General features: G+C 38.2%; 1 protein-coding gene across 1 annotated transcript in view; it reads left to right on the top strand.

Moving 5' to 3' along the window:
• The first annotated feature begins 15252 nt into the window (after positions 1-15252).
• LOC124235686 (zinc finger protein 33B-like) overlaps positions 15253-16871 on the top strand; it is a 43848-nt gene continuing 42229 nt past the window's right edge. The window contains 2 exon segments of the mRNA XM_046654032.1: positions 15253-15384; positions 16550-16605. Of these exon segments, the coding sequence (XP_046509988.1) occupies positions 16591-16605 (15 nt within the window). The 5' untranslated portion in view covers positions 15253-15384; positions 16550-16590.

Genomic DNA, 16871 nt, shown 5'->3' with positions numbered 1-16871 from the left:
TTCTTCTGGTTCCTTAACATGGGATATCTTTCCAGTTGAGTTGTCTTCAATTTCTTTCATCAACATCTTGCTTTCGTTATACAGATCTTTCACTTCCTTGGTTAATTCCTACATATATTATTGTGTTGATGCTATTGTGAATGGGATAGTTCTCTTTTTTTTTCAAATATCTCATTATTAGTGTATAAAAACGCAAGTGATTTTTGTATGTTGATTTTATATTTTGCAATTTTATTGAATTCGTTGATTAGTTCCCACAGTTTTTTGGTTGAGTCTTTGGGAGTTTGTACATTTAAGGTTATATCATCTGCAAATAATGACAGTTTTCCTCCTTCCTTTCCAATTTGGATGACTTTTATTTCTTTGTCTTGTTTAATTGCTCTAGTTTGGACTTCCAGTACTATGTTGAATAAGAGTGGTGGGTGGGCACCATTGGCCTGTTCCTGATCTTAGAGGAAAATCTTTCAGTTTTTCAACAATGTGTATGATGTTAGCTGTGGGCTTGTCATATATGGCCTTTATTATATTAAGGCACATTCCTTCTATACCCAATTTGTTCATTTTTTTCAATCATGAAAGAATGTTGTATTTTATCAAATGCTTTTTCTGTGTCTATTGAGATGATCATGTGATTTTTATTTTTCATTCTACTAATGTAGTTTATCACATTGATTGATTTGTGTATGTTGAGCTATCCTTCTATCCCAGGGATGAGTCCACTTGGTCATGTTATATAATCTTTTTAATATATTGTTGAATTTAGTATGCTTACATTTTGTTGGGAGTTTTTGCGTCTATATTCATCAGGGATATTGTTCTATCATTTTCTTTTTTTGTTGTGTCCTATCTGGCTTTGGTATCAGGGTAATGCTAGGCTCACAGAATGAGTTCGGAAGTTTTCCCTCCTCTTCAATTTTTTGGAAGAATTTGAGGATTGGCATTAATTATTTTATAAATGTTTGGTAGAATTTACCTGTGATGACATCTGGTCCTGGGGTTATCTGTGTTGGGAGAGTTTTGATTACTCATTCAGTACTCCTTATTGGTATTTCTTTATGATTCAGTCTTGGTAGGTTTTAATTGTCTAGGAATTTTTCCATTTCTTTTAGGTTATCCAATATATTGGCATAGTTGTTCATAGTAGTCTCTTATGATCATATGTATTTCTGTAGTATCAATCGTAATGTCTCTTCTTTCATTCTGATTTTATTTATTTGAGACTTGATTCTCTCTTTTTTTCTTAGCTAGTCTAGCTAAAGGTTTGTCAATTTTGTTTATCTTTTTGAAAAACCACCTCTTGGATTGTTGCTTTTTTCTATTATTTTTGTAGCCTCTATTTCATTTATTTCTGATCTGATTTTATTTCCTTCTTTCTGCTAACTTTGGGCTTAGTTTCTTCTTTGTCTAGATGTAAAGTTATGATATTTACTTGAGGTCTTTCTAAATTCTTAATATATGCATTTATTGCTATAAAATTCCCTCTCAGAACTAGTTTTGCAACATCCTGTAGGCTTTGGTATGTTGTCCTTCCATATCACTTGTTTCAAGATATTTTTTGATTTCCCTTTGATTTCTTCTTTGACCCATTGGTTGTTCAGACGTGTGTTGTTTAATTTCAACGTACTTTTAGATTTTGCAGCTTTCCTCTGGTTGATTTCTGCTTTCATACCATTGTGGTTAGAAAAGATACTTGGTGTGATTTCAGTCTTCTTAAATTTGCTAAGACTTGTTTTTTGTCTTCTCTTATGATCTCTCCTGGAGAATGTTCTGTGTGTACTTTAGAAGAATGCATATCCTGCTGCTGTTGAATGAAATGTTCTATAAATATCTAAGCCCATTTGGTGTAATGTATGGCTCAAGTCCAACTTTTCCTTCTTGATTATCTGTCTGAATGACCTATCCTTGCTGAAAGTAGGGTACTGAAGTCCCCTGCTATTATTGTATTGTTGTTTATTTATTTCTTCAGATTTCTCAGTATTTGCTTAATATATTTAGGTGCTCTGATGTTGGAGGCATGTATGTTTATGGTTGTTATATCTTCTTGATTAATTGACCCCTTTATCATTCTTTGTCTTGTTACTATTTTTGGCTTAAAGTCTATTTTGTTTTGTGTAGATGTAGCTTCTTCTTTCTTTTGGTGTCCACTTGCTTGGAATATCTTTTTCCATCCATTCACTTTGAGACTATGTCTGTCCTTAAAGCTGAAGTGAGTCTCTTGTAGGCAGCATATAATTGGGTCTCATTTTTTAATCAATCCAGCCACTCTGTGCCTTTTGATTGGTGAATTCAATCTGTTTACATTTAGAGTTATTATTGCTGTGTAAGGACTTACTAAAGCCACTTTATTAATTGCTTTCTGGTTGTTTTCTATTTTCTCTTTTCCCTCTGTTTCTGACTACCTATGTAAATTTGTGATTTTCTGTGGTGTTATGCTGTTTTCCCTTTTATTCTTTTGTGAATTTATTCCAGGGTTTTGCATTGTGCTTAACGTAAGGCTTACGTAAAATATCTCATAGATAGTAATGTCCATTTAAAGTGCATAGTCACTTAACTTTGCCTACAAAAGCTTCACACTTTTATTCCTCCCTTTTCTACTTTGTTATAATTGTGGTAACATTGGTTTATAGCATCATAGAAATTTTGGGGTACATCATTATATTTCAATTTCTCTGTGGATTATCTTATATTCACCACCCAAAGACTAATTACAATCCATCACCATACACATGTGCTTAATCACTCTCTTTGCCTCCCCCTGCCCACTTCTCCTCTGGTAACCACCAATCCAATCTCTGTTTCTACATGTTTGTTTGTTGTTGTTCTTATCTTCTATTAATCAATGAGATCATACAGTATTTGGCTTTCTCCCTCTGACTTATTTTGCTTAGGATAATACCCTCAAGGTCCATCCATGTTGTCACAAGTGGCAAGATTTCATCCTTTTTTATGGCTGAGTAGTTTTCTGTTGTGTATATTTACAACATTATGTTTAACCTTTCTTATCTTGATGGGCACCTAGGTTGCTTCTAAATCGTGGCTATTGTGAATAATGCTGAAATGAACATAAGGCGCATATATCTGTATGCATTCGTGTTTTCAGGTTCTTTGGATAAATACACAGCTGTGAAATAGCTGGATCATGTGATAGTTCTATTTTTAATTTTTTTAGGAATCTCCATACTGTTTTCCATAGTGGCTGCACCAGTTTGCACTCCCACCAGAAGTGTATGAGGGTTCCCTTCTCTCCACATCCTCTCCAACACTTATCTCCTGTCTTGTTAATTATAGCCATTCTGATGAGTGTGAGGTGATATCTCATTGTAGTTTTGATTTGTATTTCTCCAGTAATTAGTGACGTTGAACATCTTTCCATGTGCCGGTAGGCCATCTGTATGTTCTTTGGAGAAATGTCTGTTCAGATCTTTTGCCCATTTTTTAATTAGGTTGTTTGGGTTTTTGTGTTGTTGAGATGTATGAGTTCTTTATGTATTTTGGATATTAACCCCTTATCGGATATATGGTTTGCAAATATCTTTTCCCAATTGTTGGGTTGTCTTTTTGTTTTGTTGATGGTTTCCTTTGCTATGCAGAAGTTTTTTAGTTTGATGTAGTCCCATTTGTTTACTTTTTCTATTGTTTCTCTTGCCTGGTCAGACATGTTGCTGGAAAATATGCTGCTGAGACTGATGTTGAAGAGCATACTGACTATATTTTCTTCTAGAGGCTTTGTGGTTTGGGGTCTTACGTTCAAGTCTTTAATCCATTTTCAGTTAACTTTTGTGTGTGGTGCAAAATAATGGTCTACTTTCATTCTTTTGCATGAGGCTGTCCAGTTTTCCCAACACCATTTATTGAAGATTCTTTCTCCATTGTATGTTTTTGGCTCCCTTGTCAAAAATTAGCTGTCCATAGATGTGTAGGTTTGTTTCTGGGCTCTCAATTCTGTTCCATTGATCTGAGTGTCTGTTTTCGTGCCAGTACCATGCTGTTGTGATGACTCTAGCTTTGCAGTATATTTTCAAATCAGGGAGAGTGATACCTCCAGCTTTGTTCTTTTTTCTCAGGATTCCTTTGGCTATTCGGGGTCTTTTGTTGTTCTGTATAAATTTTAGGATTGTTTGTTCTATTTCTTTGAAAAATATCATTGGAACTTTGATAGGGACTGTGTTGAATCTGTAGATGCTTTAGGAAGTATGGACATTTTAACTGTGTTAATTCTTCCAATCTGAGAGCGTGGAATAGCTTTCCATTTATTTGTGTCTTCTTCTGTTTCTTTCAACAATGTTTTATAGTTTTCAGTGTATAGGTCTTTCACCTCTTTGGTTAAGTTTATTCCCAGGTATTTGTTTCTTTTTGTTGCAATTGTAAAGGGGATTGTATTCTTAACTTCTCTTTCTGCTACTTCATCATTAGTGTATAGAAATGCAACTGATTTTTGTATGTTGATTTTGGATCCTGCAACTTGACCATATTCATGTATTATTTCTAAAAGTTTTTTGGTGGATTCTTTAGGGTTTTCTATGTATAAAATCATGTCATCTGCAAATAGTGACAGTTTCACTTCTTCCTTTCTTATTTGGATCCCTTTTATTTCTTTTTCTTGCCCAGTAGCTCTGGCTAGGAGTTCCAATACTGTGTTACATAAGAGTGGTGAACGTGGGCATCCTTGTCTGGTTCCTGTTCTTAGAGGGATAGCTTTTAGTTTTTCTGCATTGAGAATAATATTACCAGTGGGTTTGTCGTGTATGGCCTTTATTATGTTGAGGTGCTTTCCTTCTTTACCCATTTTATTCAGAGTTTTTGTCATAAATGGATGGTGTATCTTGTCAAATGCTTCCTCTGTGTCTATTGAGATGATCGTGTGATTTTTCTTCTTCATTTTGTTAATGTGGCGTATCACACAGATTGATTTGCAGATGTTGAACCATTCCTGCATCCCTGGAATAAACCGCACTTGCTCATGGTGTATTATCTTTTTAATGTATTGTTGTGTTTGATTTGCTAGTATTTTATTGAGGATTTTTCATCAATGTTTATCAGTGATGTTGGCCTGTAATTTTCTTTTTTGTGTTGTCCTTGTCTGGTTTTGGTATCAGGGTAGTGTTGGCTTCATAGAATGAGTTAGGAAGCTTCCCCTCCTCTACAGTTTTTTGGAAGAGTTTGAGAAGGATAGGTATTAAGTCTTTGAATGTTTGGTAGAATTCACCAGGGAAGCCATCTGGTCTTGGACTTTTATTTTTTGGGAGGTTTTTGATTAGCATTTTGATCTCCTTACTAGTGATTGGTCTATTCAGGTTCACTATTTCTTATTGATTCAGTTTTGGAAGGTTGTATGATTCTAAGAATTTATCCATTTCTTCTAGATTATCCAATTTGTTGGCATATACCTTTTCATAGTATTCCCTTATTATCTTTTGTATTTCTGAAGTGTCTGTTGTAATTTCTCCTCTTTCGTTTCTCATTTTATTTATTTGAGCCTTCTCTTTTTTTCTTGATGAGTCTATCTAACGTTTGTCAATTTTGTTTATATTTTCAAAGAAACAGCTCTTTGTTCCATTGATTTTTTTTGGTCTGTATTTCACTTATTTTTGCTCTGATTTTTCTTATTTCCTTCCTTCTACTGATTTTGGCCTTTGTTTGTTCTTCTTTTCCCAGTTTCTCTAGGTACACTGTTAGATTTTTTTATTTGAGATTTTTCTTGTTTGTTGAAGTAGGCCTCTATTGCTATAAACTTCCCTCTTAGAACCACTTTTGCTGTATCCCATAAATTTTGGCATGTCATATTTTCATTTTCATTTGTTTCTAGGTATTTTTGATTTGTCCTTTAATTTCTTCCTTGACCCAATTGTTGTTCAGTAGTGTATTTAATCTTCACATATTTGTGGTTTTTCCCATTTTCTTCCTGTAGTTCATTTCTAGTTTCATATGATTGTGGTCAGAAAGGATGCTTGGCATCACTTCAGTTTTCTTAAATTTATTGAGACTTGTTTTGTGGCCTACTGTGTGATCTATCCTGGATAATTTTCCATGTGCATTTGAAAAACATGTGTATTCTGCAGCTTTTGGATGGAATGTTGTGTATACATCTAATAAGTCCATCTAGTCTAATGTGTCATTTAAGGCCAATGTTTGCTTATTAATCTTCTGTTTGGATGATCTATCCATTGGTGTAAGTGGAGTGTTAAAGCCCCCTACTATTATGGTGTTACTGTCTATTTCTCCTTTTATGTCTGTTAATAATTGCTTTATGTATTCAGGTGCTCCTATGTTGGGTGCATAGATATTTACAAGTGTTATATCCTCTTGTTGGACTGTTCCCTTTATCATTATGTAGTGTGCTTCTTTGTCTCTTGTTACAGCTTTTGTTTTAAAGTCTATTTTGTCTGATGTAAGTGTTGCTACCTCAGCTTTCTTTTCATTGCCATTTGCATGGAGTATATTTTTCCACCCCTTCACTTTCACTTTGTGAAGATCTTTAGGTCTGAAGTGTGTCTCTTGTATGTAGCATATATATGGGTCTTATTTTTTTATCCAATCAGCCACCCTATACCTTCTGATTGGAGCATTTAGTCCATTGACATTTAAAGTAGCTATTGATAGGAATGTACTTATTGCTATTTTGTTACCTTTTTAAATGAGTGTTTTAGTAGTTCTTGTCTGTTCCTTTCTTTTCTTGGTCTCTTCCCTTGTGGTTTGATGGCTTTCTTTAGTATTATGTTTGGGTTCCTTTCTCTTAAATTTTTGTTTATTTATTATAGGTTTCTGGTTTGTGATTACCATGAGGTTCATATATAATAACCTATGTAAGTTGATGGTCTCTTTAATTTGACCACTTGCTAAAAGCTCTACTCTTTACTTCCCTCCTCCCATGTTTTATATTTTTGATATCATATCTAACATCTTTTTTTTTTTTGTGCATGTGTATCCGTTACCCTCATCATGGAAATAGATAATTTTAGTACTTTTGTTTTTTGATCTTCATAGGTGGTTCATCTGCTACCTTTACTGTATATTTGCCTTTACCAGTGATTTTATTGCTTTTTTTGTTTTTTTGTTGCATGTTTTGGTGAGGAAGATTGGCCCTGAGCTAACATCTGTTGCTAATCTTCCTCTTTTTGCTTGAGAATTTTGTTGCTGAGTTAACATCTGTGGCAGTCCTTCTCTATTTTTTATGTGGGATGCCACCACGGCATGGTGTGATGAGTGGTGCATAGGTCCACGCCTGGGATCCAAACCTGCAAACCCTGGGCTGCTGAAGCAGAGTGCATGAACTTTATGATGCCACTGAGCCGCCCCATTTTTTGTTTTTGGTACTTTTCTTATTCCTATTTGTGGCCTTCTCTTTTACACTTAAATAAATCCCTTTAGCATTTCTCATAAGGCTCATTTCTTGGTGATAAACTCCTTTAATTTTTGCTTGTCTGGGAAACTCTTTATCTCTCCTTTCATTCTGAATGATAACCTTCCCAGGTAGAGTATTCTTGGCTGTAGGTTTTTTCCTTGTAGCACTTTAAATATATTGTGCCACTCCCTTCCAGCCTGTAAGGTTTCTGGTGAGAAGTCAGCTGATAGCCTTATGGGGTTTCCTTTGTAGGTAACTTGTTGCCTTTCTCTTGCAGCTGTTAGGATTCTCTCTTTATCTTTAATTTTTGATATTTTCATTACAATGTGTCTTGGTGTGGGTCTCTTTGGGTTTATCTTGTTTGGTTCTGTCTGTGCTTCCTGTACCTGGATGTCTGTTTCCTTCCTTATGTTAGGAAAGTTTTCAGCTATTATTTCTTCAAATAGATTCTCTGCCCATTTGTTTCTCTCTTCCCCTTATGGGATACCTATAGCACTGATGGTAGTGCACTTGATGTTGTTCCAGAGATCCCTTTGACTGTCCTGATTCTTTTAAATTCTTTTTTCCTTTATATTTTTAGCTTTGGTGATTTCCTCTAGTTTTTCATCCAGCTTGCTGATCCATTCTTCTGTATCATCTGCTCTACTATTGAGTCCCTCTAGTGAATTTTTCATTTTCAGTATTGTATTCTTCATTTTTGATGGGATCTTCTTTATATTTTCCAGTTCTTTGTAGAAGTTTTCACTGAGTTCATCAGTTCTTCTTCCAAGATCAGTGAGCATCCTCATGACCATTAGTTTTTACTCTTTGTTAGGTATGTTGCTGATCTCTGTTTCTTTTAGTTCTTTTTCTGGGGTTTTGTCCTGTTCCCTTTCTTGGTATGTATTCCTTTGTGTCCTCATTTTGCCTCTTCCTCTGTGCTTGTATCTATATATTGGGTCAGTCAACTATGTCTCCTGATCTTGGAGAGGTGGCCTTATGTAAAAGATGCCTTGTGAGGCCCAGCAGTGTGCTTCCCACTCTTCATCAGTTTCAAATGTTCCAGGAGTGTCTCCTGTGTGGGCTACTTGTATCCTTCTGTTGTGGCGGGGTTGCTCCTCCTGCAGGTGCCCAGGAAGGCTAGGCTGTTCCCCAGCCAGCTCATTGTAAAGCTAAGTTACATGTGACTGCTATGGACCCTTCAGTCACTTTATCAGGTGTGGGGAGCCCCAGCACAGTTGGCCACAAGGTCTAATAACACATTCTTGTTGCAGTTTTTCTGTTCAGTGAGTAGGCCTCCAATGTGGCTAGTTACTAGGATCAGGGGCTTACAATTGCTGTAGGCCTCCAGACTGCAAGGCTGTTGTTAGTTCTTTCAGGATTGCAGCTGAATGGGGCTGGCCACAAGCATGAGAGTGCCCAATTGTTTCAGGCTTTCGAAGACGGGGCTGATCCCCTATGTGGCTGTTTGAGAAGCACAAGTCTGCTGCACCTGACAAGCCCCACTGCCCACAGGGCCACACACTCCATCAACATAGTCCTGCCCCCTGTGTGTACCCCAACCCACTGAAGTGGACCCAGTCACCCCACTGCAGAGGCCCCACACAGTCCGCCAATACAGGCCTGCCCCTTCTGCACACCCTGCCCTTCAGAGGCAGACCCACTCACCTGGCTGCAGAGGTTCCAGGCACCCCACCTATGTGGGCCCACAAGTTGCCTGAGGGCTTGCTATTGGGTGGGGTTAGTTCCTAGGGTGGGCTGCCTGCCCTGGCTGAGTTGGATTAAATTGGTGCTCTAGTGGGTGGGGCAGACCCCTGTGCTAACAGACCAGCTAAAGAACTCCAATGGCATCTGCTAGAGTCTGTGTCAGCACACCTGCACTAGGTCACAGTAATGGCTGCCACTAATGTCTCAGTTCTTGGGACAGTCTCTCCTCTCACTGATATGCACCCAGAGCATGTCAAATGTGTCACTTTTCACTAAAGTACTGTGCACATTTCTTTCTGGTGATTTAAGGTTGCTTTCCAAAATGGGTGAATTTGTGCATGGGCCCTTTAAGAACAGGCTATTTTTCCCTTTATATCTGATAGCTTTTCTGGGGGTATTCCTCTTTGTTGTTAATAGCCAGCAAAACCAGCTATTATGACACTTATCTTGATTGTGCTGAGTCTAAAAGCTGCTTATAGTGGTAACAACCCCCGTTCAGATCCCCCACTCCTCCAGGGAAGGCTTCATAACTTAGGCTTGCTCCCAGCCAGCCATAAAGTGCTGCAGCTTGAAGCTGGCTTTTTTCTCCCCAAAAGGTATTTCTTCCTCTTCCACCTCAGTCAGCACTGTCCCTTGTTGTGGGGGGTTCTTTTTTCCAGTTTTCAGTTATCTCTTATGGGTAATTGTTCCAAGGGCAGCTATAAAGTTTTTGTGTCCGGGGAGGAGGTGAGTTCAGAGTCCTCCTATGCTGCCATTTTGACACTGTCCCCCCTTTTATACTTTTGGCATCACTTTTTACCTTTTTTTTAATATTATATGTCTATTAACAAATTATACTAGCTATAATTATTTTTAATACTCTTTTCCTTTAACCTTTATACTATAGATAACACACCATTCTATTATAGAATTAGAGTTTTCTAAGTCTGATTGTATATTTGTATTTACCAACATTTTGTATTCTTTCATATGTTTTCACGTTGCTGGTTAGTGTCTTTTCATTTCAGTTTAAAGTGCTCCTTTTAGCATTTATTGCAAGGCAGGTCTTGTGATGAAATTCCTCAGCTTTGTTTTGGAAAGTATTTCTTCTTCATATCTGAAGAATAACTTTGCTGGATAGTGTATTCTTGTCTGGCAAAACTTTTTTTTTCAACCCTTTGTATATATCATTCCACTCTCTCCTGGCCCGTAAGTTTCTGCTGAGAAATCACTGATAGCCTAATTGGGGTTCCTTTGTGGGTTACAATCTTTTTTCTTCTGGCTACTCTTTGCATTCTCTCTTTATCTTTGTTTTTTGGGCAGTTTCATTGTAATGTGTCTTGGAGAAGGTCTTTTTGCATTGAGAGAATAGTATGATGTATTAGCTTTGTGATCTGGTATGTCTAAATCTCTCTCCAGGGTTGGGAACTTCTGAGCTATTATTTCTTTAAACTTTCTTCCCCCCTTTCCCTCTCTTCTCTTTCTGGAACACAAATTATTCCAATATTTGTACATTTGATAGTGCCCCATACATCACGTAGGCTTTTTTCATTCTTATTTCTTTGTTTTCGTATGATTGGATTATTTCAAAATTCGTATCCTGTAGCTCACTTATTCTATCTAACATTTGATCTACTTTCATGTGGATGCTCTCTATTGTATTTTTTTCATTTCATTCATTGAAGTATTCAGCTCCAGGATTTCTGTTTGTTCTTTTACATGATTTCTATCTCTTTGGTAAATATTTCATTTTGTTCATATATTTTTTTCCTGGTTTTATTGACTTGTCTTTCTGAGTTTTCTTATGGCTCCTAGAGTTGCTTCAGAACAGCTATTTTGAATTTTTTTATCAGCTCTATCACAAAATTCTGTGCCTTTGAGCTTTGTGTTTGGAGAATTAGTGCTGTATTTTGGTGATGACATGTTTTCTTTATTTTTCATGTTCCTTGTAGTTTTGTGTTGCTGTTTTCACATTTGAAGTAGCCGACACCTTCTAAAGTTTTTACTGTTTGTCTTCAGATGCTGTTCATTTGTATTGTCATATCTGGGGTTTTCTCTGCTTTTGTATGGTTACACCTTCTCCACTCTTTTTGCTCCCTCTTGTGGCAGAATTCTTAAGTTTTTATGTCTTCCCAGAATTCTTAATGTTTTATGTCTTACCCCTCACCAGGCTGGCTACTGGAAACCTTTTTGTTTTCCAGAAGATGGCACTATAGGTCAATTTGTGGTTTCTTACTAGCTCACAGGTCCTGGTGTGTTTTTCTGATAGCACTCTGTTCACTGGCCTTGCTCTTGCCACTGCACTTGAGAGCATGCACAAGGAGCTGGTTGCAGAGTGATGGGAGGTGTGTGTTTAGCACTTGGGGTACTGGTGGTGCCTGCAGACCCAGTGGGGAGATCCTTGTTGACATAAGTCCACAAGCTCATGGATGGACTTCCCATTGAAGTCCTGAGTACAGTCACCAGGAACCGTGTTCCTTTAATGCCTTTTGATATTCTTATTGCCTCTTTCCTGATCTCCTCCCTCCCGCCAGTCATGGAGTTCTTGCCTTAGTACTCTGAGTGGAGAGAAACAGTCTAGCTGCACAACTAGGGTAACCCCACATTCACTCACTGCTTCCCTTTTCCTTGTGGAAGAGGTCACCACTGCCTGACAGTCAGTCCCATGCAGAGTTGCCTTGAGGGAGGTTTGGTGTTGGCCAATTCCTCTTACCATGTCCACTGTGTCCAAACTTGTGCTTTTATTTTTTTGCTCCAATGACTTGCTGGAATCTCCCCTTGCGAAAGCTGGACTCCGGCAAATTCTTTCTCTTCCATGGGTATCTGCCCAGGTGAACATTCTCCAGGTGTTTTCCCAACTACGGCAAGAGGGGGATTGGGGCAGGTTTGCTGGCTCTGCTGGTTCTGCAGCCCATACTAACTTCTCTCTGCCTATTATCAGATTCAGTGACGTGCAAGACTCATTCTGGGTCTCTTGGCATATGGTCCTGGATTCCAAAACTCCTGCTAAGGCATATTTGTTAGTGGATGGATGTCCATTTAGTTGTTCAAAAAGAGAAAAAGGAGGAGTGTCTTACTCCACCATGATTCTGACGTCACCCTCTGGTACATTTTTTTAAAATGTGATCTTATCTTAAATATTCTTGTGGAAAGCAAATTTTTAATTTGAAAATATTTTGTGACCACAGCCTATGTAAGTTAGCATACTTCTGTATTATCACTTTTAATGATTGCATAGCATTCCATTATATGGACTGCCCTAATTTATTTTACTTAGGCAAACTTCAAGGACATTTTGTTTCCAATAGTTGCTTTTATAAATTAAATTGGAAAGAACTCTGCTGGTCATTTAGCTATTGCCTGTTTGCACTAAATCTAGCATTCTCTGCTCTGCTTTGAGATATTGGTACTGGGATTACATAAACCACATTTCACACTTGTCCCCTGGCTGCCTGTTAGGTTCTGCTCTGAGAGGTCCTACAGGAAGTTTGGAGGGCAGGATTACAGGATAAGGAACTTCTTCCTGTTTGCTGGATGCTCTTGTCAACATCACTCCAGCAATAGTAGCCCGTCACTTCGGCCATTAGTTCCAAACTCCAGCTTCTTCTTTTGAAAAAGTATTTTTAAAATTGAGATATAATTTACATATCATTAAATTCACTTCTTTAAAAGTGGAAAAATCATTTGTTTTGAGTATATTCACCAAGTTGTGCAACCATCACTACTATCTAATTCCAGCAGGTTTTCTCACTCTCCAGCTTCTTTTAGCTCTCCCAGATTTAGTCACATTGATCCTTCTCTAACTATCAGCACCTGCTGAGCAGAATGCCCCTCAGAGTCAGGAGCCTCAGAGGTTTTTTCCCCACCATGCCCTTCTGAAAGGCTTGCAGTAACTGGAAGACACCCGTCTGAGGGTCTGACTTCCAGTTCTAAATGGCTCTTCTCTGCGTACCTGAGATGCCACCATGACTCAGGCACTTCCTCTTCTTCAGATGTCTAATCCTAGCTCTGTGGGGCCACTCTTCTGAGTGGCTAAGTTCTTAGAGCTTCGACCTCTTCCATTTGCCTGGGCTGGTAGCTGCTACCTGCAGCTGTCACCCCTGTGTAATCTCAGTGTTCACTTTTGCCTTTAAAACACCTCTGTCTATTAAATTCTCTCTGTTGTAGCATTTGAGTGGTCTTTCTTCCCATCTGGACCCTGATTGATGTAAACAATCTTGTACATACATGAATGAAATTAATTTTATTATTATAAAGGCATGTATAGTCATGTAAGTGGAATTGCCAGATTAAAAATCCTTTAAAGTTTGATAAAAATGAGGTTCCAGAGAGTTTACATGATTTAAACTCACAATAAAAGTGAGTGGGAATAAACATTTGCTGAAGCTCATAGCATAACTACACATTACTTTTCTATTTAATCTTTTTGAATCTTATATTGCAAAATGGTATTTTATTTATTCATAATTTCACCAAACTGGAAATAACTCAAATGTTGCTCAACTGGGGAATAATAGATAAGCAAACTGTGGTAAATCCATACCATGGAATAGGACTCAGAAATAAAAACCAACAAATTTATCGATACATCAAACAGCATGTTTGAATCTCAAATGTATTATGCTAAGTAGAGATACCAGATTCATATTGTGCTACATACTGTATGATTCCATATATATGACTTTCTAGAAAAGGCAAACCTATAGGCATGAAGAATAGATAGTCGCTGCCAGAGGTTAAGAGTGGTGAGCGACTTTGACTTCAAAAGGGTAACATGAAGGAATTTTTTGGGCAGTGATGAAACAGTTCTGTATTTTGACTGTGGTGGTGGTTACACAGGTCTATGCGTTTGTCACAACTCATAAAATTGCACCAAATAGAGTGAACTTTTGTGTATATAAATTCAAAAAATTTACATCTCAATAAATGATATCATACATGTTTTTACTTAAACATTTACATTTCTTCAATTTTCAAAATGGACTTTTTCACACATGTATTTATTTGCATTTTCTTTTTTATTATATTACTGCTCAGTTCTGTAGTCCATTTAAATTTTTTCTTCCTATTGATTTAAAGATCTCCTTATTAATACATCTTTTCTTTCAAATAGTAAAAACAATTTATCGGCTTATTTGTTTGTAACTTTTTTTAAACTACAACTGAGTTGTTTGTTATTTTCTATAATAAAATGTATCAGATATTAAATTTATGGTTTCTATGTTTGGTGTCACAACTTTCCATCTAAGTTTATTTTTTTTTACTAATGTAGTGGTTTACTTTAAACATTTCAAGTCTTGAATCCATGTGAAGTCTATCATTTGTGATCTATGGTCTAAGCTTTATTCCAAATTGTTGCGAATGACTTGCTCTTTGGAATACTCCATTCATGCCTTCATTCTTTTGAAATGCTACATTTATTATACTACATTTAAAAAATATTCTTAATTATGGCCGTTGTGTTTCCATAAAGCAGATGCCAAACTATTATAAATAATAGAGCAATATTATACATATTGATATTTTTTAGGCATTTTTTCTCTTTTTTGAAATGCTTTCTAGCTGTTAATTTAGATTTTTATTTATTCCAGGATACTTGAGAATGCTTTTGTAAAGTGCACAATATGTATGTCGAAGAGAAAAAATATATATACAAAAATTAGTTGGGATTCTTATTGGAATCTTGTCAAAGAGTAGTGCATCTTTCTATTTACGAAAGGGTATATCTCCATTTATTCACGTAATTTTAATGTCACAAAGGAAAGAATATGTTTACGTAAACGAATGACGATATTTTCTTTCGGCTTGTGTCTCTTTTCTGATTTATCTATAATTTTCGTTTATTGCTTTCATGACTTTCATAAACTAGCTTTCTTATCTCCCCCCACCCCCGGGCTTCTTTTTCCTGAGATAATTGCTGATGGTGTCAGATATTATTTTTTTATTGTATTGATGGGCTCTATTTCCTAGTATTTAAAAAAGTGAAAGTGATACGCAGGTTCCTTCACAGCTCTGCGTCTAAACGGTACACTGGCTGCACAGACAACTCAGTTGGAATCCGTAACTTTCGGGGAACCCCAAACGGGCTCTGGGCTCCTTGGAGAACTATCTCAGACGCCCCAACTTCCCACGTGCTAGATAAGGCTGCGGTGTTATCCAATCCCGAGCCGCTGGTCGCGGAGACTCGAGGAAAAAGTAGCTCTAACGTTTAGCGCTGACTGTCCGGCGCTGCGCTCGGGTTTCTGCGCATGTCTAGTTCCGCCTTCGGCGTCCGTGCACTTCCGCCTTTTCCTTCTGTTTTCCTCAGGCCTCGCGTGGGAGGCGGTCCCGCGCCGCCGACTCCGGCCACTCTTCTGGGGCGAGTGCTACGCGACAAGGTAGCCGCGCGTGAGCCTGGGAGGGTTGGACGAGGGCAGAGGGAGGCCCGCGCGGCTTGGGGGCGGTCGGTGCCGGCCGGCGGGGAGGAGCCCCGCGGAACCCCGGGGCGGCGGGGAGGGGGCGTCTCCCTCAGGACAAGGGGTCGAAACCCCCTCGTGACCAACCCCTGCGCTGTGAGGCCCGGTTCTGGAGGCCGCAGGAGGGCATGTGCGCATGCGTGCCCGGTGCACCGAGCCCGTGGGAAGGGGAGGCGCTGCGGGGACGACGTGTGCGCACGCGTGACGGGTGGTTATGCGGCGTGGTCTTGGCAGAAGGGCTCGCTCGCTAGGCTGATTGAGCCATTACCAGTCTGTAGACGGACCGCATTCCCTTGGTTTTCCGTTTATCCTTTCTGGATTGTGGGGTGCTCTTCAATCATGTCCATTACTGCATCTTGATAGGTGCTCTTACTCTGTCCTGACTTGCACTAGTGCCTAAGGATCTTCAAGAATTATCTATTTTTGTTTCACTTGACAGAAAAAAATTATTTTTGCTCCTGAAGCTTAGTGACTTGTTCATGTTTACGGTTTGTTAGTGGCCAAGACCGAAAGTCGTGTCTCCCTGTTCCTAAGACTGTACTGTCTACTTTTTCATACAAGTAAAAGTTTCTTAGAGATCTTTTTGAGAAACAGCAACAAAGGTAAAGAAATTAAAACATAGACCTTTTCTTGAAGCACTGCTTTTTTATACCTTTCTGTGGAGTCACTAACCAAAGGTTTGGTAACATTAGTAGGAAAATTGGTAATCAGCCTAGTCCTGAGTTTTCTTTTTAAACAATAGTTTTGGTGAAGAGTTAATTTTTATTAGGTGTAGTGTTATTTTTTTTAACCAATTTTGTCATGTAAAATATTTTGTGAACACCAAGGGAGGTTTAAAATGTTAAATCCTTAGGAAGTAAAAATTTACATTTGCCCAGTGAAAAATTTTACGCCCAAGAGCTGCATGATTGTATTGGAGTCATGCTAGATAGGTGGTCTTTGAGCATCCCTCTGTTCCTTCTGAAGGTCACGGGGCATTGCTGTTCTCCCTATCTAGTGCGTGTGTCTATCTTTAGAGGGCAGGAGAATTCAGAATTGCCAGGCAGGCCAGATTTTTCATGACTCCATTCCTTTTCTTCTAACCCAGCACCTTCAGAGTTGTCTACATTTTTGCAAGAGCAGCCGAAAATGAACAAATCCCAGGTAAGTTGTTTGTTCATTCCCCACTTTGTTTTATAATGGACTTTGTGAGATTTGTAACAGTGCGTATGTTAAGGTGGGAAATTAGTGATAGATGAAAATCAGACTTCGCAGAAAATAGAAATTAGCAAGCAGATCAATAGGGCTAAGTTGGCTTGTAGATGTAGGTTGGTCATTACATATCTTAGTGTTTCTAAGTGACCTGCAAATAATCTCTGATGTTTCCGATAACCATGGCAGAAAGGGAGACACTGTATTTTGGATCCAAA

This window comes from Equus quagga, chromosome 2 (genome assembly GCF_021613505.1).
Source record: "Equus quagga isolate Etosha38 chromosome 2, UCLA_HA_Equagga_1.0, whole genome shotgun sequence".
Classification (NCBI taxonomy): domain Eukaryota; kingdom Metazoa; phylum Chordata; class Mammalia; order Perissodactyla; family Equidae; genus Equus; species Equus quagga.
This window is presented reverse-complemented; position numbering and strand designations above follow the sequence as displayed.